Here is a 26,992-nt window from a genome sequence, read left to right as displayed (position 1 = left end):
TATTAACTGATTATAGGGTATACTATCGCGCTTAGGCTAAGTAAAAAAAGGATGCTCCTTCATTGTTTTATATTCTCATCTTATAGGACAGGTGACATAATAGTTTATTGATAAACGAATGCCACAAGCAAAAAAAAACTAATATGAAAATAATACATGCATCAAAGGCGTAACTTGAATAAAAATGAGTGAGATAACAATCAAACAGTAATTTATAATTAGAAAATAGAAAATTATGGCTCTAATTCTGGTAATTATCTCCCTTTTTTATCTCAGTAAAGCTATTAGCTTATAGCTTTACTGAGTAAAGCTATACTGTTTTGAACATTGTTTTTACAGTCTTTTTTGTACTAAATTGTTTTTTTTTGTCACAAAGACTAAATTATCTTTTTTTTATTCGGTGTGTTTCCATTATAAACTTTAGTTTTATATTATTACGGCAAAGATAGTACTTTATTGATAAACGTCTTTTTCGAGGGAAAGCAATGAAACCCAATTCGCGTTCACGAAAACTTGAAAACAAAAACTAGAGCTCAGACTGAGCCACTAGGGAGCAAAAGAAACAAGTTAATAACAAGTGACAACATAAGAACTGAAGATAAATGAAACTAATTTGAAAAAACTAAAAAAAGAGACGAAGAGGCCGAATTTACATCAGGACAAATATCAAGACTACTTAGCCAGAGAATGTTGGGAGAGGGCTTGTTTGGTCTTAATTTCTTAATTTTTGCCTCATTTCAATTAATAAAAGTGTAATCAAGTAATCAGTCTGTGGCTCAGACTGAGCCACAAAGGAGCAAAAAAAAAAACAAAAAATTTGTCCGAAATTTACATCAGGACAAACATCAAGATTACTTAGACAGAGAATGTTTGGAGAGGGCTTGTTTTGTCTTAATTTCTGAATTTTTGCCTCATTTCAAGCAATAAAACGAGTGGTTGAAAATTAAAATAAAATAACGGAAGAAAAATAATTCGACCGTCGAAAATCAACACACTCCCTGCAAAAGCAAAACTGAAAAAAAACTTAGCTCTCCGCTCAGTGTATTTTCGGTATATAAGATTTTCAATTTAATTGCCACCACAGTATAAGAATAGAAAAAATCTGCAGAATTTTAATGTTTCAGATATAACTGCAAAAACTGGCCCTGTTGCATGAAGAGTTGTTCGAGTCTGGTATTTCAAAGTTTCAGCCTTTTCTTTGTCTTATCCCACGTTTTTGTTTTTTTTTTTGCTTTATTTTGCTCTCTTTCCTTTTGCAATTCATTACTTCACTTTTGTCTTGTTTTGTATATTGGGTTAAAAATATTATTAAAGCGTATAGCCAAGCCAAAGTGTAGTCATACCTGTAAAAAAAAAGAGCTAAGAGCTCATATGGCACTTGTGACGAGGCAAGAAGAGCTAAGAGCCAAGAGATCATATGGTATGAGCTCTAGCAAAATTCTATGAAACAATAAATAGATTTAAAAGGAAAATAAGAGGCTTCATATCGGTTAAGATTTAAAATAAGAGCTCTGAGTCATGACGTCCTTCTAAATATCAAAATTCATTAAGATCCGATCACCCACTCGTATGTTATAAATACCTAATTTTTTCCAATTTTTCTTACTTAAAGCAGTGAGATAAGGATGAAACTGGATGGAAAGAATAAAAACCTGTCTAAGACACGTGACTGACATAATCGGACCGGATATGCCTTCTTTGGTGGAGTTGGGGGGGGGGGGGTAATTTTGAAAATTGAGGTATTTGTAACTTACGAAAGGATGAACAGATCTTAATGAAATTTGATATTTAGATGTGTCTTGCGCTTTAAAGCTCTAATTTTAAATTCCAACCAGATCCTGTGACATTGGGGGGAGTTGGAGGGGGAAACCGGAATTCGTGGAAAACGTGAAAATTGGGGTATTTTTCTTTTACGAATAGGCGATCGGATCCTAATGAAATTTGATATTTAGAAGGAATTCATGTCTCAGAGCTCTTATTTCAAATCCCGACCAGATCTTTTGACATTGGGGGGAGTTGGAGGGGGAAATTTTGGAAAACACTTGGAGTGGAGGATTCAGAATGAAGCTAGGTGGATAGAATAAGCAAATGTCCTTGGTACGTGATTGACGGAACCGTACTAGATTCGCTCTCTTTGGGGGAGTTGGGGGGAGGGGTTCAGTGATTTGGCGAGTTTGGTGCTTCTGGACGTGCAAGGACGATGAAAATTGGTAGGAGTGTCAGGGAGCTGCACAAATTGACTTGATAAAGTCGTTTTAGCAGATTTGACCATCTGGGGGGCTAAAGGGAGAGGAAAAATTGGAAAAAATTAGGTATTTATAAGCTCTGAGTCATGACGTCCTTCTAAATATCCTTTAGAAGGACTAAATGACGTCCTTCTTTTTTCTTTTTTTTTTTGCTCCTTTGTGGCTCAGTCTGAGCCACAGACTGATTACTTGATTACACTTTTATTACTTGAAATGAGGCAAAAATTAAGAAATTAAGACCAAACAAGCCCTCTCCCAACATTCTCTGGCTAAGTAGTCTTGATATTTGTCCTGATGTAAATTCGGCCTCTTCGTCTCTTTTTTTAGTTTTTTCAAATTAGTTTCATTTATCTTCAGTTCTTATGTTGTCACTTGTTATTAACTTGTTTCTTTTGCTCGTTTGTGGCTTAGTCTGAGCTCTAGTTTTTGTTTTCAAGTTTTCGTGAACGCGAATTTGGTTTCATTGTTTTCCCTCTAAACAAATGTTTATCAATAAAGTATTATCTTCGCCGTAATAATATAAAACTAAAGTTTATAATGGAAACACACCGAATAAAAAAAAGATAATTTAGTCTTTGTGACAAAAAAAAACAATTTAGTACAAAAAAGACTGTAAAAACAATGTTCAAAACAGTATAGCTTTACTCAGTAAAGCTATAAGCTAATAGCTTTACTGAGATAAAAAAGGGAGATAATTACCAGAATTAGAGCCATAATTTTCTATTTTCTAATTATAAATTACTGTTTGATTGTTATCTCACTCATTTTTATTCAAGTTACGCCTTTGATGCATGTATTATTTTCATATTAGTTTTTTTTTTGCTTGTGGCATTCGTTTATCAATAAACTATTATGTCACCTGTCCTATAAGATGAGAATATAAAACAATGAAGGAGCATCCTTTTTTTACTTAGCCTAAGCGCGATAGTATACCCTATAATCAGTTAATACGATGTAAAGTTATTTTTAGCCTAAAACTTGTCGTTAAAATTTTTTCCAAATGAGTCGTTGAACGAATCGATCTTGAAGCCGAATGAGTTTCAAACCGGGATCGAGCGTCTTGGCATTATCATCAGCTATGAGCTCTTCTCCAATGGTCACACGATCATCCATTTTATTTGAAAAGTCTGGCAAAAAATATATGCAATAAAACAGGTGATGACACGGGGGAGGGTAATTGAAAGAACTGGGGAATAGGTACTAAACCTGAAGCAATTGTGTATGACATGACAAGTTAATCATTCCATGTTGCTTTTAACCTAAAGTTTTGTCATTTTTCTAGTACTAAATCAGTCATTGATTGAGTCAATTTTGAAGCTCAAGGAGAGTCAGTCATCACTCGAGCCTCTTGCCATCATCACCAATCCGGTTGTATATGGAGTTCTTTTGGCTGGAATTTGTCTAGTATCCATTTTCGCAATTCTTGGCATATGCATCTTAAGACAAGACACGTAAGGACCCTAAACGTCAGAAAAACACACTACTACTAACACGTCGTCATGTTCGTCCATCCAGTAGCATCAATCAGCAAGAATATGAAGGGGAGGGGGGAGAATAGCAAAATATATTTTCAAAATTTATGGGTAGGCACTTTTGTTGCTTTTGCAATTAAAAAAACATGAGAAAGGTATTTTTAATGAAAATACCTAAAAATGGTGTTTTTAAAATCTAGAGGGAGAAAATAAAATCTAGGGGAGGGCGAATCTAGTCGTAGCAGCCCAAAACTTTCTGGGACCAACAAAGCACAAATCAGTCAGTTTCTGGGCTATATCTAAGTCAAGGGTCACAGTCCTCAAGAGAGGTCTTGCGACAGAAAGGTTTCAACTGCAGCCACCATGCGGTGGCTTACCAGTGAGCTTACCATGAAGCTTACCAATGACTTACACAATGAGCTTACCATCATTGTGCTGTCCCAAGACATTATTTTTTCAAATGAGAGCGAATTAAAACCTGAAACGATCGATGTAGTAATTTTTTATAAATACGGTTAATTAGGATATTTAGTGCATTACCTTCTCTCGAATCATAATCACATTAGGGAAAATAGAGATAAATGACCAACCTAGTGACAATTAAATCATTAATCAGCATTAAAGTATCAGCACTCATATTTTTTATATTTTACACAAAACTCATCAAAACATTTTAATTAAAGGAAACACACCCAAGAAGTGAAGTTAGGTTAATCCTAATGAAATATAACCTTTACTTTATATAATAATATGGTTTGGGCTATATATTTCCACATTAGTAGGGGGGGTAAAGTATTTGGACAGCGCCCCTAACCTAATCCCACCCTCTAATGTGCAAATATATAGCCCTAAGTCCAATGCATTATATCACCAATCACTTGTCTTTGTGGCAATGACGCCAGTTTTCTGAGATCTAGCCTAACCGTAATTCTTGAGTGTTTTGTGTAATTAACAAGTATCTAACTTCATATTAAATATTTGCAAATACGGTTAATTAGCACCTTTAGAGCATTACCTTCTCCACAATCATCATCAGATTAGGAAAAATGGAAACAAATAACAATCTAGTGACAATTAAATCATTAATTAGCGTTAAAGGATCAACACTTATATTTTTATGTTTTAATCAACAATTATAATGCGTATTAGGGCATTTGACATCTGGACATTACGTGTCATCTGATGATATTTTATATAAAAATATATGAATTAATGTACCATTTTTTTGTGAACAAATGGGATTTTCCTTCTTACAGCCATTGGTTTCAAGGCAGCATGTTGTGAAAGCATACGTTTTCTTTGAGAATTTGAAATATTTACTTAAATGTGATGCACATTTTACATATTTTATTAGTTAAGAAAATCTCCGAAAAATGCCGGTGTAAACAAACTAAGTAACCATAATTAATATTCGCTATACTAATTTAACTATTCTGACATAGCCTTCTACTATTCTGATTGTCATCGGCTTGGCAATCAAGTTTGTATCACTCCTAGTACTGTTACTTATCCGGGCCTTCTGTTTGAGTCAAATTGACTAGTTTGGCCCTTGCTCAGCACTTTGCAGATAAAGTCCTCCACAGTTTACAGAAGGTTTACAGTTTCCTACCGGAAGGAGATAAAAGGACTCCCCCTTTTGTTATTAGAGGTATTATAAGCCCTTTTTTAACGTCCCACCTGCGGCCAGAAATTCTAGATTAACAGCAAAATAGGGACCTACTCACCGTCTCATCGCAATTATTCAAATGCAGAATAAATTTAAAAGTTTGCTTAACCAGAACCATGACTTTTACGTGATATTTTCTTTAAGTGTAATATATTTGTTTTGCTTTAGTCAATTTGTTGGAATTTTTTATTGTATATTTTTTGTTGCATTTCATCAGATTTTTTTTATTGCTCCTGATTGTTAACTCGAGTTTAAAAATGGAAAATAATCTCATTCATGTACATATATATATATATATATATATATATATATATATATATATATATATATATATATATATATATATATATATATATATATATATATATATATATATATATATATACTGCAGATTATTTTCATACGTAAATGGGGAAAAATTAACATCCAAAGTGCTAAGCCTACGTGACGATTGCATGAACTATCCTTGCAAAACAGATTTAACAAAACTAAACGTTCCATGACATTTTCCTGTAGGTGATTTTCCTGAATTTTAGTTTGACTAAAATTATCCTAATAAACCCACCCAATATTCCTGCAATAGAAAGTTTGCAACAGGGGTTGTTACTACTACTAGCAACAAATAACAGCACTGACCCACCTGTTGCCAATGTATCAGCGCAAGCTTATTCTACAACCAAATCTATTCCGAACTTCCTTTTTTACTCCCTCTCATAAGGTCCTCAGTTTCTTCATTTTTTTATGTACTCTTCTCATTCCGTCCGATGGCGTCCTGGTTTCCTTTGGCCTTAGAAGGGGAGCCGAAAAGTAAATTTTTTTTGGCAGCTAGCAATGACGTAATACGTAGGTATTCCATTTTTTGGGGGAGGGGGGATAGCACGTGCAAACTTGAATAATTTCCGAACACTAATTACGAAACATATTCTGCTTCACCAGTTTCAGAACAGTGTATTCTAATAATGAATTTATCTTATAATAAATATACTCTATTTCAGGTCGGTGCGAAGGAAGCCATCCGAAATGAACCAGCTTATGAAAGCAGACAGACAAACATCCGAAACCCAAAACATTTTGTGAAGACAATTAGCAAAATAAAAAATATGAAATACAGTCTCAGTGGCTAAAACCTTTTTTAGATTGTAGTAGGTTTAAATTTACTTGAAGCATAAAGTAACTTCGTTTTTTACAAATAATTCTCAAAACCTCTTGAATCAGCGAAACAACGGGGTAGAAAAACAGAGTCGCAAATGTTGTCCGTCAGTCTCATTAGCATACCCCCACCCCAGTATCGCTATTTTCACCATCTGTGCTAAACTTGAACCTTGCGTCTCGAATATGAGCTCATTTGTCTCAAATTTGAACAAACAGTAGCGCAGAATTATGATTCTACTCGAGAAAGTGCTTCACCTCCTAGGGTCAGGAATTGAAAGCGTCGAAACCCGTATTGGCAAGTGTGTATTTCTCTGAGGCGCCCTGATCTGAGATGTTCACCTGAGGAATATTTTATTAGATTTAAGGTGCTTTGGCTTGTAGTTGTACAACGGCTCACATTACATTAATGTTAACTTTGCTTGATTTTGGACATGATTACTTGACTTATGGATTGGTTATACTGTTTTGTCTTAGGTTATTGGATGGATGAGTAGGACCTTGTTCAAGCAGTGGCGCCATTTGGGGGGGGGGGGCAGGGGGGGCCATGGCCCCCCCCTGATTTCTGGAGGGGCCCAATTTCAACCACGTAATTCTTTGTTTATTCGTCCTTGTTCTACTTTTTTCTCTTTTTTTTTTACCGTATTTCTACTGTGAATTATTACTAAATAGCAAATTCAAGATACTCGACGATTATTGCATTTCAAGAAAGTATCCTGTTTTTGCCGTTCTCTCTAATTAATTTATGGTCACCCTTTTGGCAGGGGTTTGTAAAGTAAAGTCCTTCCTGGGCTCGGGTGCTTCTGTGACATTGAAGTCTCTCCAGTGATTAATGAATCCCGTCAGTCGGCACATTTATGTGTAGGCTAACATCTGGAAATTTCTGGAAAAACAATCTGGAAATTGGGTATCCAGACCAGGGTTTGTATTTAGTTTCTCGTTACCCTTCATCAAATAAAGAACCGTGAAACAGTGTTAAGTTGTGTTCAAGTTCAAATCGGATTATTGAAACATGAGTTCATCCGGTGCGAGTGGTGCAAAAAAAAAGGAAAATAAAAGCCCAAAGGAAAGAAGAAGAAATAAAGATGCAACGACGATTGGCTTCGTTTTTCAAACCGACTGTAAGTAAATCTACCACATTTTAAATTTTGTCCTATTGCGTCAGGAAGTACCGATCTCGCGGAATTGCCAGAAATCCGGATCCACCCCAAGTCCCCCACAGTGCCCCCATAGAGGAGGGGGTCTTCCCCCTCCTCTACACCATTCTCTTCATGCTAAAGTTTTTCAGCATTTGTAAAAAAGTTACTTACTGTTTTAATAAAACGCCCTTTGTGTTTGAGGAGTCATTTTTAAAGAATTGGGACAAAATTTAAACTTTAGGATAAAGAGCGCAGTGTTGAGGAGGAGGCAACCCCCCTCGTATATGTAATAATTCTTGTTATTTTTAAGTTTTAATAATGCTCCTTAATTTCAGTTGAAAAACTGTTTTTCTATTTAATTTCTGATCATTTTTTAAATAAAGCCAGGAAGTCTGGCTTCACCTCCACGGAGAAATCCCCCTTGGAAACATCCTCTGAACAATACAATCCTGGTTAAAATTTACTGGGACAATTACCCTTAACACTTCCAAGCGTGAAATTGAGCCAGTAAATAGAAAGCAAGATATATAAAGAAATTTTGTATAGGAATTTTGTACTAAAAAAAAAAATTAGCGTAAAGAGCGAGGTATTGACGAAAGGGTGAACCTTCTCATATGTAATAATTTCTTTTCGTTTTAAGTTTCAATCCTGCTCCTTACTTTGAGTTGAAGAAACTTTTTTTTCATTTAATTTCTTATTCTTTTTTTAATAATGCTTGGAAATCCAGTGCCCCCTTGATCGAAAATTCAGCTCCCCTATGAAAAGTTTCTCCATGGAAAGATCCTCCTACATAACCTCCTCTGCTCGAGCTGCCCCCCCACCAGAAAAAAACTGAAAATGTTTGTATACTTCGCAATTACCTATACTATTTATAAAAAAAACTATTTATAAAAAAGGGCAAAGTCCACAAATTGAACACCTTCCCCCAGAGACTTTGGACAATTAAGGCATCTTTAAAGACATATTTATTAAATTTTTAAATATATTAAACAAAATGGCTGTTTCAAAATTTTGATCAGGTGACTTAGGGTAAAAAGAGGGTGGGATGGGGCCTAGTTGCTCTCCAAATTTTTTTCATTTGAAAAAGGGCACTAGAACTTTTAATTTACCTTTGAATGAGCCCTCTTGCGATATTCTAGGACAACTGGGTCAATACGATCACCCCTGGAAAAAAAATAACACGCGTCCTTGATCTTTCTTCTGGCAAGAAAATCCAAAATTCGTCATTTTAGCAGATAGGAGCTTGAAACTCCTGCAGTAAAGTTCAGTGATGCGCTGAATTAAATGGTGATATTTTTGTTAAGGTTATATTACTTTCAGGGGGGGGGGTGTTTTCCCCTTTTTTCGGACATAAGACAAATTTTCTCAGGCTCGTAACTTTTGATGGGTAAAACTAAATTTGATACAACTTATATATTTGAAATTAGCGTACAAATCTGATTCTTTTGATGCATCTATAGGTATCAAAATTCCGTGTTTTAGAGTTTCGGTTACTATTGAGCCGTGTCGCTTTTTTACTTGAAGTTCGTTACCACGAACTAATTGATTATAGCTTCGTAGTTGAATTGATTATGTTTTTTGTTGTTGCTTGCTCTAAATTTTGTGTTGTTTTCTATGTTAATTATGTACAATTCACGTCCTGGTAAAAGAAGTAACTGGGACATCACTTTTAATTTGTTTTTAATTAAAACTTGATTACTCTGTAGGATAGTGATGCTGGGACGTCAAGGGACAACCCATCGGCAACCGAGGTTTTACCGAGAAACGAGCAGACCCTGGACGTGAGACTCATTTCTGAGGAGACAAACCTGCGCGAACCACAAACGGAGGAAATGGCTTCCAGAACGATCAGCACCGATTTGTCCGTGAACCCGTATGATAACCCCTGCCAACCAGTTTTGACTGACTATCCCGCCACTACCATCGGGAATCGCAAACGAAAATTTAACAGCTCCTATTTCTTGAAATACCCATGGCTCGAATATTCGAAAGAACAGGACTCGGTGTTCTGTTTCAATTGCCGACATTTCAGTGGATCCTCGCTAAGATCAGGCGAAAGGTATGGAGCTAGAGCATTCATTGATATAGGATTTAGAAAGTGGAAAGACATTTCTGAACTGATACGGCAGCACGAAAACAGCGACCGACACAAAGCATGTACCATTTCTTTGACTCAGTTTAAAGCTATTGAGACGGAGGCGGCCGAATCTGTTGCGTCATGCCTCTCCAAAGAACGCGAAAAAGAAATACTAGAGAATAGACAGTACGTAAAAGCTCTACTAAAAACTACAGCATTACTTGGACGGCAAGGTCTTGCGTTTCGTGGCCATGATGAAGGGGAGTCTAGTGCCAATCAAGGGAATTTCGTAGAGACAGTACATCTTTTAACAGAAATCAACCCTGACTTGATGAAAAACTCTCGTAAGGCCTATGGCCATTACATGTCACACGAGTACCAAAACGACTACATTGAGGTCATAGGAAATGAAATCAAAAGTTCTATCGCGAAAGAAGTCAGAGAAGCAAAATATTTTGCCGTTCTTGTTGACGAGACAAAAGACCTCTCGAAAAAGGAACAACTCGCGATCTTAGTGCGCTATGTTCATGACCTGAAAATCAAAGAAAGGGCCATAGGTTGCTACCACATGCGCAAGGTTGACGCTGAGAGTTTGGCCGACTTCATTTACAACGAAATAAAGGGTATCGGCCTTGACTGGTCAAAGTGTGTTGGACAGTGCTATGACGGGGCCAGTGTAATGAGCGGACACTTTTCAGGAGTACAGGCCCGTCTCCGGGAAAAAGCACCACAAGCGGTGTACACACACTGTCATTCCCATAGACTTAACCTTGTCATTGGCGATTGTATGCAGAAAATACAAAGAATTTCATCAGTATTTTCAGTTTTGCAAACAGTTTACAGTTTCGTCTCCAACAGCAACACTCGATACCAGTTGTTCGTCGAAGCCCAGAAAACTGCCAATGTGCCTGTGCTAACGCTTGAAAGGACAGTAGTGACACGTTGGTCTTACTGGTATAGATCAGTGGCTAAGATCCTGGTTAGATATGACTGCATACTCGCAGTTCTGTCAGTAGTTCAAGAATCTTCTGACAGGGAGGCAGCGGCAGAAGCTACGGGCCTTAAGAACCAGCTAGAGTCGTTTCCCTTCATATTCAGTTTGCATGTCATTCACGAAGTTCTTGCAGTGATAAACCCTCTTTCTGAACAACTACAGGCAGCAGATCTGGTCATCTCAGAAGCTTGCACTTTGATCAGTGCAACAAAGAACGAACTGAGGAAAATGCGTGATGACGAGTATTTTCGTGTCCTATACGGCAAGTCTAAAGAGATGGCCATTAATGTCGGAGCTGATCTGTCGGAAACAAGTGCTCTCTCTTCAGCCATACCTGTTAAATCAAAACGAGTTCAGAAGATATCCGGAAGACTAAGAGACTATTTGACGACAACAACAATTGGAAAGCACAACATTGACTCCGAAAGCACAACAACGGAAGACAAAATGCGGAGAGAGTTCTACGAGGTTTTGGACAGAGTGTTAAATGAGTTTGAAGAGCGTTTTTCTGTCCAACTGCCAGTGCTAGAAGCCACACGTTGCCTTAACCCCAAATCCACAGATTTTATGGACTCAGATTTACTTTTTGTGATCGCGACATACTTCGATCAGGCGGGAATCGATACTATGCAGCTGAAGTGTCAAGCTTTAATAGCTCGTGCATTTGTGTCGCAGCTTCTACAGAAACCGGCAAATGCTTTAGATGTCTTCGAACAACTCGGAGGATTGAAAGAAGCTTATTCTGAGCTTCTTAAGGTCGTCAGGGTAGTCCTCACACTCCCGCTCACAACGTGCTCAAATGAACGTTTTTTCTCTGTGTTGACCTTTGTGAAGGACTACCTCCGGACAACGATGGAAAACGAGCGGCTTTCGCATTTGCTGCTTATATTCTCTGAGAAAGCTGCAGTGAAGGAGCTCAATTTTGAGAAGCTTGTCGACGACTTCGCAAAAATGAAGCAAAGGAGATATCCATTGCTGAAGTAACTGTACGTAAGTTTCTGATTTATACAGTAAATGTTCTATTTTGGTACTGTTTTTGGTCCCTAAATAAGCTGCAAAATATGAACCCCAAAGGTAGTACGGTACCTAAAGGCATGTTCGAAAATTTTAAAATTTTTAAGGCTGGATGGGGGCCCAAAATCGATTTTTGGCCCCCCCCTAAGGTTTTCTGAAATGGCGCCACTGTGTTCAAGTGCTCATTTACCTCAATTACTAAGTTAGGAAAATATTTTTTTAAACCAAATAATTACCTATAATATACAAAAAAACATGATACCTTCAAAAATATAGGAAAAGATGGACAAATGAAAAAGATGGCGAAAAAAAAGCGATGAATGAAAAAGGCGATGAAAAAAGGAAAAGATGGCGTCACAAGTGCCTGCCTGATAACACAGACTGAGCCTACCTTGTAGGCTAGTACATGTAGACACTTTTCTTATTGAAGATGTGCTCCTACAAGGAAATTAATAAAATTTGTTTCACACCCAAAATATCAAAATAATTGGGGCTATTACTGATTAAATTTCATTTTTAGAAGCCTATATGAGCACCTCTCCACTAAAATACATTTGAATCCGCACACCTGATCCACACTGAAACCCATGAACAATAAAAAAGATACTTTTTTCCCAAATGCTACCAGCAATTTATTTTATATTTGAACTTGTTTCCTTTTCTTTTCATGAGTCGATTTGGTTGCTACAGAGATGTAGCAACTGTGTTCTTTAGGTACCTTCTACATGGTCAGCATCACCTCTGTTCGAAATTTTAAATCAAAATGCCGTTTTTTTCATTATCTGATTTTAGTAATGAATGCTCAATGAAGGCATTTTGGGTATCTTTTATTTAAAAAATTTACAAGCAGTAGAAGTAAATTTCCAATACTAAGTTGAAGTTTTTGTTAAATAGTTCTTTGAAGTCCCCAATAGAAAAAAAACATGTAAGGCCACTAGCAGCTTATTTACATGCAATGTACTATCATATTTTATGTGTTTTTCACAGACAATACAGATTCTTGAAACAAGATTCAGAATTATCAGGGGAACAAAGGAGTTCATTAAACTGGATTATAGAATTACAAACCACAGGACAGCAAAGTTTATAATTTGTGAGTTATCAAAAGATTAAGAGATACATTCATTAATACGATACTGAATAGCAGTGGCGTCGTTTGGGGGGGGGGGTACTTCCCCCAATAATTTAGAGAAAAGACTATAAATTATTTACTAACTTTAAAACTGTTGCTCGTTTTAAATTTCAACTTTGCGCTTTTCTCAGCGCTGATAATTTGTTTTAATTAATTGATACTCGTTTATAATATAGATAATATAGAAAATCCATTGCACTTCCATTATCCATTAATCCATTACACCCAATAATTTCGAGAAAATACTATAAATTATTTACTAACTTTAAAACTGTTGCTCGTTTTAAATTTCAACTTTGCGCTCTTCTCAGAGCTGATAATTTGTTTTAATTAATTCATACTCGTTTATAATATAGATAACATAGAAAATCCATTACACTTCCTAATATGTTCAATATTAATATTTGTGAAAATATAACGCCTTTGAAATCTTATCATCAAGTAAATAGGTAAGCCTAATTAATGACCAACGAAAATGTACAATACTACCTGTTTCGCCACATTTGCTCAGGTCAAATTTGTAACCCTGATATTCAAGGTTGTGATGCTTCCTAAAATTTATCAGTTCAAGATTAGATTTTCTTGTTTTATAACTTTCATAAGTGTATATAAATAAACTATCACAGTCTACAAATAGGACAGAAACGGAATAATTGAAGAAAAAGAAATTAAGACATTATAATAATATTCATACTATAGCTAGATAGGTCAAATTAGTCGTAGTTTGGTCATGGAAGTTTTTAAGGAGGGGGATCTGCTCCAGGAATCATTTAATTGCTTTGATGTTTACTTACAATATTTTAATTGAAACTCAAATATAGCTCGAAGTTCTCTTAATTGTAATTGAAACGCCATATAAGCACAGATAACGTCTTATTCCTCACGTTTTGGATTTACATACTAACTCAAAGTCCGTTACAATATATAAAAAAACTAACTAAAAAAAAAACTTAAAAGAATTAAAAAATATTTTCTATAAAAGAAAATGAAAAAAAAATAAAAGAAAACTAAAAAGGAAAAAAACTATATATATATATATATATATATATATATATATATATATATATATATATATATATATATATATATGTATATATCTATATATATAAAAATGTAGTCCCCGTTTGTCCGTTACACTATCTTCATCGTCAAGTCCGTTACAATATATAAAAAAACTAACTAAAAAAAACTTAAAAAAATTATAGAATATATAAAAGAATTAAATATATATATATATATATATTTATTTATATATATATATATATATATATATATATATATATATATATATATATATATATATATATATATATATATATATATATATATATATATATATATATATATATATATATATATATATACGTAAACGGTACCAACCCACACTCTCTTTCTATTGTTACCAGTTTTAACATGCAGCATTAGGAGACCGAGCTTCGTTTGGTGAAGGGAGTTGTTCACTACCCTCTCCGGAAATGTACCACCTTCATACCCAGATTTACAGAAAATAAATTTTTTGTCATTTTTCTAGATTTCGTTTACTTTAAATAATATACGATTTCTGTCGCAATGCTGCCAAGAATTTGTTCAGATTTTCTGGACATTCTTTATTAAAGAATCCGTAATAACAGTTTAACTTATCCTGTGTTTTTACCCTTGCTTAATGTGGCCCGCTGATTTCAATGTTATTCATTAATACAAATCAGCAAACCCACTACCAAGTCAGTTTAATAGAAAATAGTAAATAATATTTCAATAAATCGCATATATTAAAAGTTTAGCACAGCAAATCTAATCTTACAGAGTCGAAATTCATTCAAAATTACCTTCAACTGAACAGCGCGATACACAGGACTATTAGAATAGCGCTTAGTTCAACTACGAGATAGACCATCCTTGCTGGGCATGGGGGTCGAAGAGGTGGAGAGGGGTTAGGTACCGCATATTGTTGGTGCAGCTGGCTGAAAAAAGCAGAGTACAAGACATTCACCTTCGCCCGCCAAAAAGCATGTTGACACTATACTACTATCGTCTGCAGCAGCTCATTGCTGATAATTTTCGTAAAAGATGAGTACCAGTACATAGTTCTGTTAGACACATGCCACTTCTACTTTTTTTTCTCATTGTCTGTCCAGTAGCCATTATAAAATGATTTCCTAAATGGTTTTCAGACATATTGGATACACATTTAGGCTTGTGTTTTTCACAAATGTTTCAACATCCCTTTGCCCTAAAGGACACTCCAGGCCCGGACCCCCTCTTGCCCCCACCCCCCAATAGCAATGCTGGAGCCTCGCTTCTGTCGAATACCTCGTCCATATCTCACTAATGCCTATTATCTCGCATAATATAACATAGTACATCGCCAATCACAAATAGCATATCTTACTAATACCTCACTCGTATGCCTAGACAGCTCATTACGATAAAATTCAAAATACCTTCAAAAAAAAAAAAAATCACTAGCTTGGGTGATACTTGGTATAAAATTTAAATTAGCAAAACTGTAAATTTTTACTTGTCCATAAAATTAATAAGTTCTTATTAGAAATTTGTTACCATGATCAATTTTCATTTTCAGAAAAAAAAAACAAAAAACATTACATTGTGAGTTAACACATCAAATAGACATCTTTTATTTTTAGCCATTGCGAAACATTTTCTTGCATTTCTATACACCCATGATATTTGAAAAATATGAACTGTTGTTTTATAATGAAGTTGACGGATTCGGCCTCTGAGCCACTTAAACAGCGCAGCCATTGTGTTTCATGTGATTCCGGAAGAAGCCATTCAAAATAAATCAGTTTAAGATATCAAGTAAATAGATATACAATGCCTAATATATTTCTTTTGATGGAGTTATTTACGAGGTTGTTTTTTTTTAAATTGACTGATCTCTTAGTGGCTATCTTAGTCGAATCTTCGAATGATCATTTCGACGCTCGAATTTGCAACCTTTGTATTTCAGGGCCATCCGGAAGCTGTTCAAAACGAATCAACACCAGATAGGGATGAAACAAGTATCTAATGGCTAACATATACCCTTTAATGACGCTTCTTATGAAGTTACTTTTGATGAATTTGATTAATTTGGCCATTAAGCTACTCGAATTGTGCAACCATTGTAATTCAGGTCCATCCAAAAGTCATCCAAATTAATCAAGTAAAATAGCAAGTAAACAAACATCTAATACCTTACATATTTCTTTAAGTGAAGCTTCTTATGAAGTTGCTTTTGATAGATTTGATTAATTTGGCCATTAAACTACTCGAATTGTGCAACCATTGTACTTCAGGTCCATCCAAAAGTCATTCAAATTAATCAAGTAAAATAGCAAGTAAACAAACATCTAATACCTTACATATTTCTTTAAGTGAAGTTTCTTATGAAGTTGCTTTTGATGAATTTGGCCGTTAAGCTACTCAAATTGTGCAACCTTTATACTTCAGGTCCATCCAAAAGTCATTCAAATTAATCAAGTAAAATAGCAAGTAAACAAACATCTAATACCTTACATGTTTCTTTAAGTGAAGCTTCTTATGAAGTTGCTTTTGATGAATTTGGCCGTTAAGCTACTCGAATTGTGCAACCATTGTGCAACCAACACCAGATAGGGATGAAACAAGTATCTAATGGCTAACATATACCCTTTAATGACGCTTCTTATGAAGTTGCTTTTGATGAATTTGATTAACTTGGCCATTAAGCTACTCGAATTGTGCAACCATTGTAATTCAGGTCCATCCAAAAGTCATTCAAATTAATCAAGTAAAATAGCAAGTAAACAAACATCTAATACCTTACATATTTCTTTAAGTGAAGCTTCTTATGAAGTCGCTTTTGATGAATTTGGCCGTTAAGCTACTCAAATTGTGCAACCATTATACTTCAGGTCCATCCAAAAGTCATTCAAATTAATCAAGTAAAATAGCAAGTAAACAAACATCTAATACCTTACATGTTTCTTTAAGTGAAGCTTCTTATGAAGTTGCTTTTGATGAATTTGGCCGTTAAGCTACTCGAATTGTGCAACCATTGTACTTCAGTTCCATCCAAAAATCATTCAAATTAATCAAGCATAATAGCAAGTAAACAAACATCTAATACCTTACATATTTCTTTAAGTGCAGCTTCTTATGAAATTCCTTTTTGATGCACTTACAAAAGGAAGAAATGAATGTGAAGACGACAAACGGGTCTATGGCCAGTAAATGAAAACAAAGGGGAACAAAAAAATTAATAAAAAAAATATTACGCCCTATCCAGAAAGTTTTACTTCAGCTTTAGCAGAACATATCTTTTATAATCCGGACCATTTATACAGTTCGAGGAAGCAGCAGCCATTTCCAATGATAAAGGTTTCACTCAATGAGCTGAAGCATTAGAAAAAAAAAAAACATATTTTCGCATGTTTATCAATTAATAGAGATTTTGGTAATATAAACAGTGATCCTATTTGTGATATTGTTTTAAAAAATGAACCCATATTCAAAAATAAAGTCTTGCAAATGTCCAAGGGATTAGTTCAAGTAACAAGCATAAACTACTAGCAGCATCAAAAGCTTTACATATTACAAATTATGTCGCAATAATATATTCTAGATCATTTGCTATTTTAAACTTTTAATCCAATTACTTTTGTGGTTTCATGAAGATAGCTGCCAATTGTAAATTACTGTATATTATATATTTTATATTAGTCTATGTTGCATATATATATATATATATATATATATATTGACTTTAGACGCTTATTTGCCTGTCATTCCACGCAAATTAACGGTCCTGTGTCAATTCTAAATTCTTGGTTCAACCTGCCTAAGATCACAGATAGGCATGCCTTGTTTACTGAGTACATGGCTACTGAGCCACTCGAATTATGTAAACACTGTATTTCAGGTGAATCCGAAAAGCCATTTAAAACGAATCAATTTAAAATACCAACTAAACAAACACATAATACCTAATATGCGCCTTGTTTACCTCTCATTCCAGGCAATCCAATGGTTCTATGTCAATTTTAAATTCTTCGTCAACCTGCCTGAAACTTTTCTAGTTTGTTTGTTTGCTGTTGTTTTTTTTTTTTTTTTTTTACGCTGAAGACACCTTGTTGCATACAGGCAAAATATCATTTGATTTTTTGTTTCTCTTCGTTTTCATTTACTGGCCATAGACCCGTTTGTTGTCCTTATATTCATTTCTTTGTTTGTTTTTTTTTTGTCATAGCTGGCCAGTTCGGCTTTAGACCTTTTATTTGATGGACTTGACTGATTTGGCCACGGAGTCACTCCAATCGTACAACCACTGTAATTCAGTTCAATCCAAAAGCCATTCAAAATGAATCAATTCTAAATAGCGAGTAAACAAATATCTAAAATGAAGCTTCTTATGAAGTTGCTATTCATGAATTTAACTGATTTGGCTACTAAACCACTCCAATTGTGCGAAAACGGAATTTCCATCTGAAAGCCATTCACAATGATTCAATTCTGAATAGCGAAGTAAACAAATATCTAGTGCCTAATATATTTCATTTAATACAGCTATTTATGAAGTTGTTTTTTTAATGAAGTTTACTGATTTGGCTACTGAGTTACTCGAATTATGCAAACACTGTATTTTAGGTCAATCCGAAAAACCATTTAAAAGGAATCAATTCAAAACAACAACTAAATAAACATCTAATACCTAATATGTTTCCTTAAAAAAAAAAAAAATCGCAAATCAATTTTAGACAAAAGAAATATAATTCTAGTCGCTTAACACAATACATAACTAAGCACTAAATTTCGATTTGAGATTATTTGACTCATTAAGTAATGAGCCGGGAAATGCGAAACCTCGTAACTCAATTTCAATAGCCAAACAAATTCGAAAACGCACAAAGAAAAATATATATGTGTTTACATCTTCGCACTTACAATTTATACTAACAAATCAAAGACGTATTAAAACAGAATAGACGACATAGCGATTACTAACGGGTTCTATATGTTTAAAAGGTGGTTTTAGGGGAGAGGACAGAGGGGCACTTATCCTAGGAGCGAAATATTTCAAATGAATAATCTAACAGTTATAATCATTTTGTAATTTTTTTAAATTTTACTTTTATTGAAGTAGAGGGCGCAGTTGGCAGCAAATATAAGCTAAACTAAAAAAGAAAGATTTAAATAAATGGATTTCTGTTAATAAATAAAATTTGGCCTGAAGGTTTTCAGGGAGACAGGGGGGCGGGGCTAGCCAAGATTTTGCCTCGGCCACAAGAGAAGCCAGAACCGTCACTGATTCGTTTTTTCTTCATTTGTTTTACTGAGGACAGTCCTTGGATATTGGGTCGAAATATTCATTTAAAGCTGCGTTCCATTGTCTCACATAAAAAAAAAGAAATCCCAATTGCTCTACTTGTTGCTTATGCACGGAAGAAAAAGTGTAAAGTGCTCGCCTTGGCACAATACTGCCTACTGTCTATTATAAATGAAAACGTCATAGATCGTTTATTGCAATTCTTTTCTTTATGCTGATCTGTTTGAGGTAATAAACCTATGTGCGAAACATCCCAAAAAATTAGAAACTAGACTTACTAGAGTTACATTAAATACAGATACCAACGATTAAAGCAATGAAACACTTTCTAACATTTATGAACTGATCCTAGCTTTATCGATATTTATTGTTTCATTTTTGCAATTGCAAGTTCAAACTTGGTAGAAATTACACTGTTAAAAGAACTACGATGACCGAAGTATTTTATCGCAGGCTTGTATTAGTTTCAAAGCTTTTTAGAATTTTTTCGTATCCATAGTTTTTGCAAAATGCCCTTTCAAAGGTTTTACTAGAAAAAATTCAGAAGATTTGAGAAAAGTTAAAGAGTGTAGCCAGGTTTTTTTTTTATTGGCAGAATTCCCAGTGTTTTAGATAAATTTACTTTTTTTAATAATACACAATAAGGTACTGGAAAAATTCTGATAAGTTTTAGTTTATTATAAAAATAAGCATAAGAAAGCTTTCCAAAACAATTAAAAGTTTTTTGTTTTCAGAAGCCAAAAATTTCCAATAAAGAAAATCTTCATCAATCGGTGATATCAAAATTTCAGCCGAGTAATCAGTTCTATGACAAAGTTACAATTAGTCACAACTAAGGTCACTCATACCTGTTTGATACGCTTATCCATGAAAAAACAGGATAGAAAAAATGGTAGGTTTAGCTATTATCATCACAAGCCCCAAACTACAGCTCAGGCTTCGAATAAGAATTTAATAAAGAAGATGGTTCAAATATAAGCCCCCACTTTTTCACTTATTTAAGAAGAATGTATATATATATATATATATATATATATATATATATATATATATATATATTATATTCTTTTTATATTTTATATTCTTTATATATATATATATATATATATAAAACTTATTTTCACAGGATAGAGCAGAATTGATATACTCTTTAAAATTTACCTTATTGAAAAATATAAACAATGACGTGAATTTCTGGCGCCAAAGTTGCATTTCACAAATTTTTCAATTTTTTCATGAAGAAAATAGATCCCATATTTAGCATTAGTTTTTTTTCGGTTTCAAGCTTTTTCTAGCAAAGCAAGTCTTTTGTCACACAACATTTTTTGCTACCCAGACACGACTACTCTTAACTTTAACAGTAAGCCAAATAACCTTTTCTAAACAAATGAAAAACAAATACAAGAATTCTTTTTATTACAACCTCGTCTAAAAGGAACTGAAAATTTTAGCAATACACGGATCCCCCCCCCCCCACAGTTACACCTGGATTAATAGTACATTTATCTCGTACAATCCTTACTTAATGGAAGTTGAATTTCTACTCCCCACAATTTGAAATTAGCAAAGATGTCTCTTTTTAAGTCCACTTTATTGGAGAAAATGCTTATTTTCGGCATTTTTGAGCTTTATTTCTGAAAAGAAATAAAATAAAACGGAATTGTCCCGTGTTTTTAGGCTTTAGTCAAATAAGCACGACAATTCAATATTTTCAGATTATAGTCTATTTATTTTTTATATAATATTTGTTACATAGCTATTTATAAAAAAAAATACTTTTTCGACTTTTTTCGAAGAGAAAAAAAAAAAAAAATAGAAATTTCACATACTTTCTTACGATTCAAGTAAAACTTAGCGGCTTTACGAATTTCCTTCATTGAAATACAAATAGAACAATAAAACTAATTAAGTACCTATGTCAAAACTTAGTATATTTAGAAAATAACAGTTAACTAAAAATATATTAAAAAACCAATTATGCGAAAAATTTTCAATTCGTAATCTCCAATGACATCGGGGATAAAACAATTGGAGCAAAACAGGAATAACCTATGTTTCATCAAATAAGAACAAAACAAGAGGATTAGACATTTCATGAATGGCAGCAGAAATTCACCTTTTCAGCATTGAATCTCATTATACATTTTTTTTTTACCCAAAGATTCAACACAAATATGGTCGTATCTATAAGGAGCATATGGGACCCCAAGGGGGGGGATCCACCCTACCAACTTAGTCCAAACCAAGTCTCCCGAGGCTAAATTTTTGGCAAAATTGTTGGTGAAAATATGATTCAGAAAAGACATCGGCATACTTAGATATTTCCTGGGACTCTCATAGCGTTGGTTCAACACCCGCTCCCCTAATATTTTTTATTCATCCAACAATTTACATTGTGTACAATCTGTTTTTGCAAGTAAGTTAACAAAAGCTCAAAGTTTACAGAGAATTACAATTTACGACAAAAAATACTTAAAAGAGACAATGATAACAATAAAAAATGTCTTGTTTTTTTCTTTCAAAGTTTCTGAACATAAAATCAAAATTTCACTAGAGAAAAGATATCAAGCAAACATTCATTGCTAACAATAGATTCAATCTAGACACTTTCAAACCCAACATCGTTGAAACGCCATTAAAAACACTGCATCATACGCCATGACTGGTTTATCACATGAAAAAAAAGTAAAAAAGAGCAGCAGTGAATTTTTGGAACTGAAATGAAACTGCCTCCACATAGACGTCAACCTCAAACCTCTACGCTGATAATCTGTGACCTTCATAGGCTGTAAATGATAAATTACGTTTTAATGTTACAGGCGAAGAAAGAAAAAAGACAGAAACTAAACAGTGGCGTACATACATGAAAGGGAGGGGGTAGTTTTTTTTGAATTTTTTCAATCATTGAGCCAAAAAGAGGGATTTGTTAAATGACAATACCAAACAAAAGTATCACCAAAATACCCCAAAAATATAGGGGGGGGGGGGTGCAAATACCCCCCCCCCCCCCTGAAATAGAAATTAATGTCCAAGAAAATACTTTTACAAACTTGAACTTGACTTTATTAAACAAAAACGCTATGCATAAATTTTATACAAAGGAGACACAGAGGCAACTCGTTATGTAACCTTTAACGATAAAGAAAAGGAATTACAATTCAACTGGGCACAGAGAAAAAACATCGACTCACAGAGATAAAAATGAGTTAAAAAAGCTTTTTTTTGGGGGGGGGGGTACCAAAAAATTGCAAAACGCATAAAAATTCGTTTATATTCACTTCTGTTACGTTTTTTACGAGTCGGACAAACATTTCAATGGGGGGGGGGGCAAACTCCCTCCCCGTGGATACGACCTTGGTTCCGAGTAATGTAATATCCTTAGCTACAAAACAAGATCTGTATACGCCTTTGTTTTCTCTATTCACCAAATTCTCCTTTCATGACGAGATTGTGAGTCTAAAACAAATTATAAATAAATCGATAATACATTCAATCCCCACTAATGGAGGTGGAATATATTTCACGATCTTTTATATGCATCGAGTGATGGTGATTGACTTATTACACCAATTTACTTATATTTATTCGTAATCTGGGGACGTTGGTATCTTAAACTTAGTCGTGACCTCTCATTTTTAAGAAACGGGAAAGGAAACCTATTCCTAGGTTTTCATAAATCGCTCAGCTTACTTTCACCAAAAGTTTTATACTATTAAAAACACATCTCTACGTTGGATTTTAAAAACCATAGACCCAAATTAAGGTGAAAATTTTGTTGTAAATCAAGAATATCAAGAAATGAAAAAGATATTTCAGTTTCATAAAATTCTTCTGTCTTCCTAGGGTGTTTTAAAAAATGGTCCAAGATTCTTATTGATTTATTTTGAACAAAAATACAGAGTGAAAAATGCTTAAATCATTAGGAAGGAATTAATAAACTAGCCTTTGGGCCAATGCTAGCAGGAGCTATAGAAACCCCTCTCTCAGACGAAAAAGAAGACAAAAGACAAAAAAAAATTCTCGGGTATGTGCAAATATAGGGCTATTCTTTTTTTCTCCTTCTAAAGCCCATTCATAATGAGATTTTTTACTATTTTCGGGGTTTTCAGCTAGCGCTAATTTCAAAAATTAGTTTAAACCAAATTCAGTAGATTTAGCTCATTTCCAGAGCTGCATCGAGCCAATACTGAAGTTCAGGCGATTTGAACTTGGTTAAGGCCGAGCCAATCTTCAGCTTCTTGTTTGTATTAATATAGAGACACTATCACATACTATCGTCACGGGAATCAAATCCCCAACCCTATAGCGTGTTGCTAGCTAGGTTCAAGCTCTGGGTCCCGTGTTACCAACCTGAGATCAAAACCACTGCGCCACTACAGGACGGCCGAACCAATCAGAATCTTTCACATAATTTTCTAATTGGCTAATACCCAAACCTTATCCAGGTAGAGGAAATATTGCAAACAAAAGTAAATAATAGATAGTTCATGTAATGGCGCAGTGGATTTGTCTTGATCTACAATCTTTGCTCTTTTGGGAACAGCTGAAGGCCCGTTCACAATAAAATTTTATCACTCCCCGTTCCGAAAACCGATCACTGGTTTGATCACTAGCATCAGGGTTTTGGAAAAGGATTAATTTCGGGATTGATAAAATTTCACTGTGAATAGACCTTAAACTGTACTTGAAGGGAGGTTCAGTAAGGCATTCTATATTCGATCACACTTTGATCCTCCTAATCTATAATGCCTTGCTTACCCCCCTTTTGAGGACAGCCTAAGGTCCATTCACAACGAAATTTCATCAATGCCTAAATTTAGCCCATTTCCTAACATGATTAGATTACTCAAGGATGAAGAAAAAACTTTAAAAATGGAGACGATTACAAGCTAGTCTTGGGCATGGGTATGTGAAAAACAGCATTGTTTTCAGTTTTACTCCCTTTCACAGTTACACCAAAAGCTACAGTCTAGTAAAGAGTGAAACATTATGATCGGCCTATTACATTAAAAGTTTAAAAACACAATAAGAAAAACTTCCTATTTGTAGCTGATAAAGAAATGATAATTGTTGTTTCGATTAATCTTGATAGTAAAACGCTGGTGCAAAAATAAACTTATGGGAGGTTAAAAAAGACCCTAAAACACACAAAATAGCATCAAATATAAATGAAAACCGCACCATTGGAATCACTGTAGTCAAAGGCCCCCAAACGAGGGATTGCAGCCCCCCACCTTGAACAACAAGGAAAGTCTCCTTTGTGCATAGAAAGCACTGATGTATCTTCTTTTTTCTGCAGAAGTGGAGTTATCAAATCAGTCGTCGTAGACTATTGGGAGAGGATTCATTTGAAATTAAATAATCTTATCTAGTGCCCTTTTTACGAAAAAAAGAGATCGTACAATAGCAAAGCGACACTTTCTGCCATTTTGTGCCACCAAAGTAAATTTTTGGAGAATGAAAATTCTACAATAACCAAATATTTCTTCATCATCTAAACCATAGATAGGAGGTTTTGAGACCCCTTCTCCGCTAGCCAGAGCAGTAGCGTTATCTACCATCTAGTGCCAAAAAATTCCCAGAGAAGGCCAAAATGCCAGAGAATGAGATTCTAGGGCAACTATATAATTTTTCATTATCTAAAACCCGAGACAAATAGCTTTGAGCCCCCAATTTTTACAAACCACAACAAAGTGGTTTTTCTCTTATTTTGTGAGTGAATGAGAATGGCAAAAAGTATAAACTAAAGAAAATCGAATTGGCCATGATAGTGTAGTGGATAGAATTGATAATGTGACTTCTTTGAAGTTATCTGTGGCCTTGGTAACTCAGGTTCTCGTTAAGGCGAACTTCTTTAAAATAGGTGTGCCCCACTAGTAGCAAAGAAAAAATGTAGAAAAAGGAGCACTTCAGTGCTTCACATGCAGTTTTTTTTTTATATTGCTCAAGATGGGTGACTGGAACTCGTTCTAGACATTTACCCCCCTCTCCCCCCACCCGCGGAAAATACCCCCCCCCCCCCCGTGGAACATAAGGCTTTCAAAATTAGAGAGTTTTCATTGAAGTGTTGTTTTATTAATTTTCGTAGGGGGAAGGAATTTTGGTAGTTGTGTATTATGCGTCACTTACTCAAATTCACACTGTGTAAAACTCAAGAACAAACCGGTTTCTTGGTTAGTTTCTTTCAGCTGAGCGCGTGACAAGACAAAGTCAAGTGACAGAACAAAGGAAAATATATAATTTGGGCTATATATTTGCACATAAGGGGGGGGGGGGGGGTAAAGTATTCGGACAGTTTGAAGTCAGAAAATTTTTTTTTTACTTAATAATATGCAGGATAATTGCACCCAACACATTTTGCATACAGACCCTCTATCCTTTACCCCCCCCCCCCAATGTGCAAATCTATAGTCAAAATTTTTTCTAAAGTAACGAAATTTATTGCAACATTGCGGCAGAAAAATTGCAATAACAATAAAACAAAATCCCATAAACAATTTTGACTATACATCTTAAATTCCTTTAACTTCCATCGTTTTACAGACATATCCATAAATAATATAATATTTACCTACATACCCTCAAAGATACCAAACATAATATACCCCACGGGTTCTTTATCTAAAAACTTCAAGATTTTTTAAATGGAAAGTTTAGGAAAGATGTGAAGTAAAACATACATTAAATGTCCTATTTTAATAAAAAATTATGTTAAATTTTATAGTTTCCTTGTCTAAATTGGACAAAGATCTTTTTTATAGTCGATTGTGAATACTTTTTAAACCTACAGAAACAAAAATTAATTAAATAAAAAACTAAGTTTTTCTGATGACAGTGAGAAAAAAAAAGATACAAAATGTATATTATCAGATTTATGCAACATAAATCTGAAATACCATTTCCTGAAAAACTAATCCCTATATTAGTAGAATTCTGAAAAACTAGCGCTTTACTGAAAACTAAGCTTTCTTCGGTTTTTTAGAGAACTAAAACTATATAGCAAACTGATTAATTTGATGGCCGGTAAAAGACTGTTGATAGCTTTACAAATTAGGTCTTTTATTTTCATCTACCTGCTTACGACTTTTTCTGATCCTAGTCCTGTTTTGTTGCGTTGGTTTTGTGTGTTGAGTAAAGCGATGGTTTTTCCTGAATTCTACATCACGAGCAATACTATTTGAAACAGTTTTTTGGATATGTATTGTATCACGGATATGTGTGAATATGTGTCGTATGTCAGATATGTATGGATATGTAAAACTGCAAAGTAATCTTTTTTGTTCATTTACTGTTTCAACTGCGCTCTTTACTTTGACAAGAAAAACTTTCCAGGATTAATTTCTAAAGGATAAATTGTGACAAAAATTTGAGGGACGAAACTGATTTGAACCTATCTCTGCTTAAATGTCAACTTTAAATTTTCCATGCAGACAATCTGTGACCTTTGCTTTTATAAATTACACTGTTGATTGTAATTTATAAAGATGGCAAAAAACTACAAACCAAGGATGAAAAAAGGGGAGAAAGTTGGCAGAAGTCCAAAGCAGAAGTACGAATCATCAATCTTCAGAGCTAGACAGAGTTAGCGGTTTTCAAACATAATGATGACCGTATTTTGCGCAGTAGCCAAAAAAACAAATTCTACTGATTGCCATTTCCTTTGAAGTAACGGGAAAATTTCTAGCCCCCCCCCTCCCAAAAGACATCCATAATATGGCTTGAGAAACTGACCAGAATTTAAGAACGAGATTGCTACAACATTATAATTCCATTTCATCGTCTTTAAAGCAAAATAC

The 26,992-nt window shown here is 34.4% G+C and overlaps 3 protein-coding genes across 3 annotated transcripts in view; 2 read left to right on the top strand and 1 right to left on the bottom strand.

The window, feature by feature from the left end:
• Nucleotides 1-6,494, top strand: part of LOC136041752 (BMP and activin membrane-bound inhibitor homolog) — a 55,714-nt gene extending 49,220 nt beyond the window's left edge. The window contains exon 5 of the mRNA XM_065726508.1: nucleotides 6,380-6,494. Within this exon, the coding sequence (XP_065582580.1) occupies nucleotides 6,380-6,408 (29 nt within the window). The 3' untranslated portion in view covers nucleotides 6,409-6,494. The remainder of the gene's footprint in view (nucleotides 1-6,379) is intronic.
• A 587-nt stretch (nucleotides 6,495-7,081) lies between these two features.
• Nucleotides 7,082-11,918, top strand: LOC136041743 (zinc finger MYM-type protein 1-like). The gene is made up of 2 exons (XM_065726496.1): nucleotides 7,082-7,654; nucleotides 9,379-11,918. Exons 1-2 carry the CDS (start codon nucleotides 7,619-7,621, stop codon nucleotides 11,725-11,727), a joined length of 2,385 nt encoding a protein of 794 aa, XP_065582568.1. The 5' UTR covers nucleotides 7,082-7,618; the 3' UTR covers nucleotides 11,728-11,918.
• A 9,077-nt stretch (nucleotides 11,919-20,995) lies between these two features.
• The window catches only part of LOC136041746 (beta-TrCP-like), a 90,466-nt gene continuing 84,469 nt past the window's right edge, over nucleotides 20,996-26,992 (bottom strand). Inside the window, exon 11 of the mRNA XM_065726500.1 lies at nucleotides 20,996-21,982. Within this exon, the coding sequence (XP_065582572.1) occupies nucleotides 21,954-21,982 (29 nt within the window). The 3' untranslated portion in view covers nucleotides 20,996-21,953. The remainder of the gene's footprint in view (nucleotides 21,983-26,992) is intronic.

The sequence above is a fragment of the Artemia franciscana genome, unplaced genomic scaffold (assembly GCF_032884065.1).
Source record: "Artemia franciscana unplaced genomic scaffold, ASM3288406v1 PGA_scaffold_36, whole genome shotgun sequence".
NCBI classification, from domain to species: Eukaryota; Metazoa; Arthropoda; class Branchiopoda; order Anostraca; family Artemiidae; genus Artemia; species Artemia franciscana.
This window is presented reverse-complemented; position numbering and strand designations above follow the sequence as displayed.

What these genes read in the sequence shown, in the direction of transcription:
- LOC136041743 (XM_065726496.1), top strand. Translation starts at nt 7,619, where the DNA reads ATGCAACGACGATTGGCTTCGTTTTTCAAACCGACT. An exon ending in CTTCGTTTTTCAAACCGACT is followed by an intron (nt 7,655 to 9,378) that starts GTAAGTAAATCT and finishes ATTACTCTGTAG; the next exon opens with GATAGTGATGCTGGGACGTC.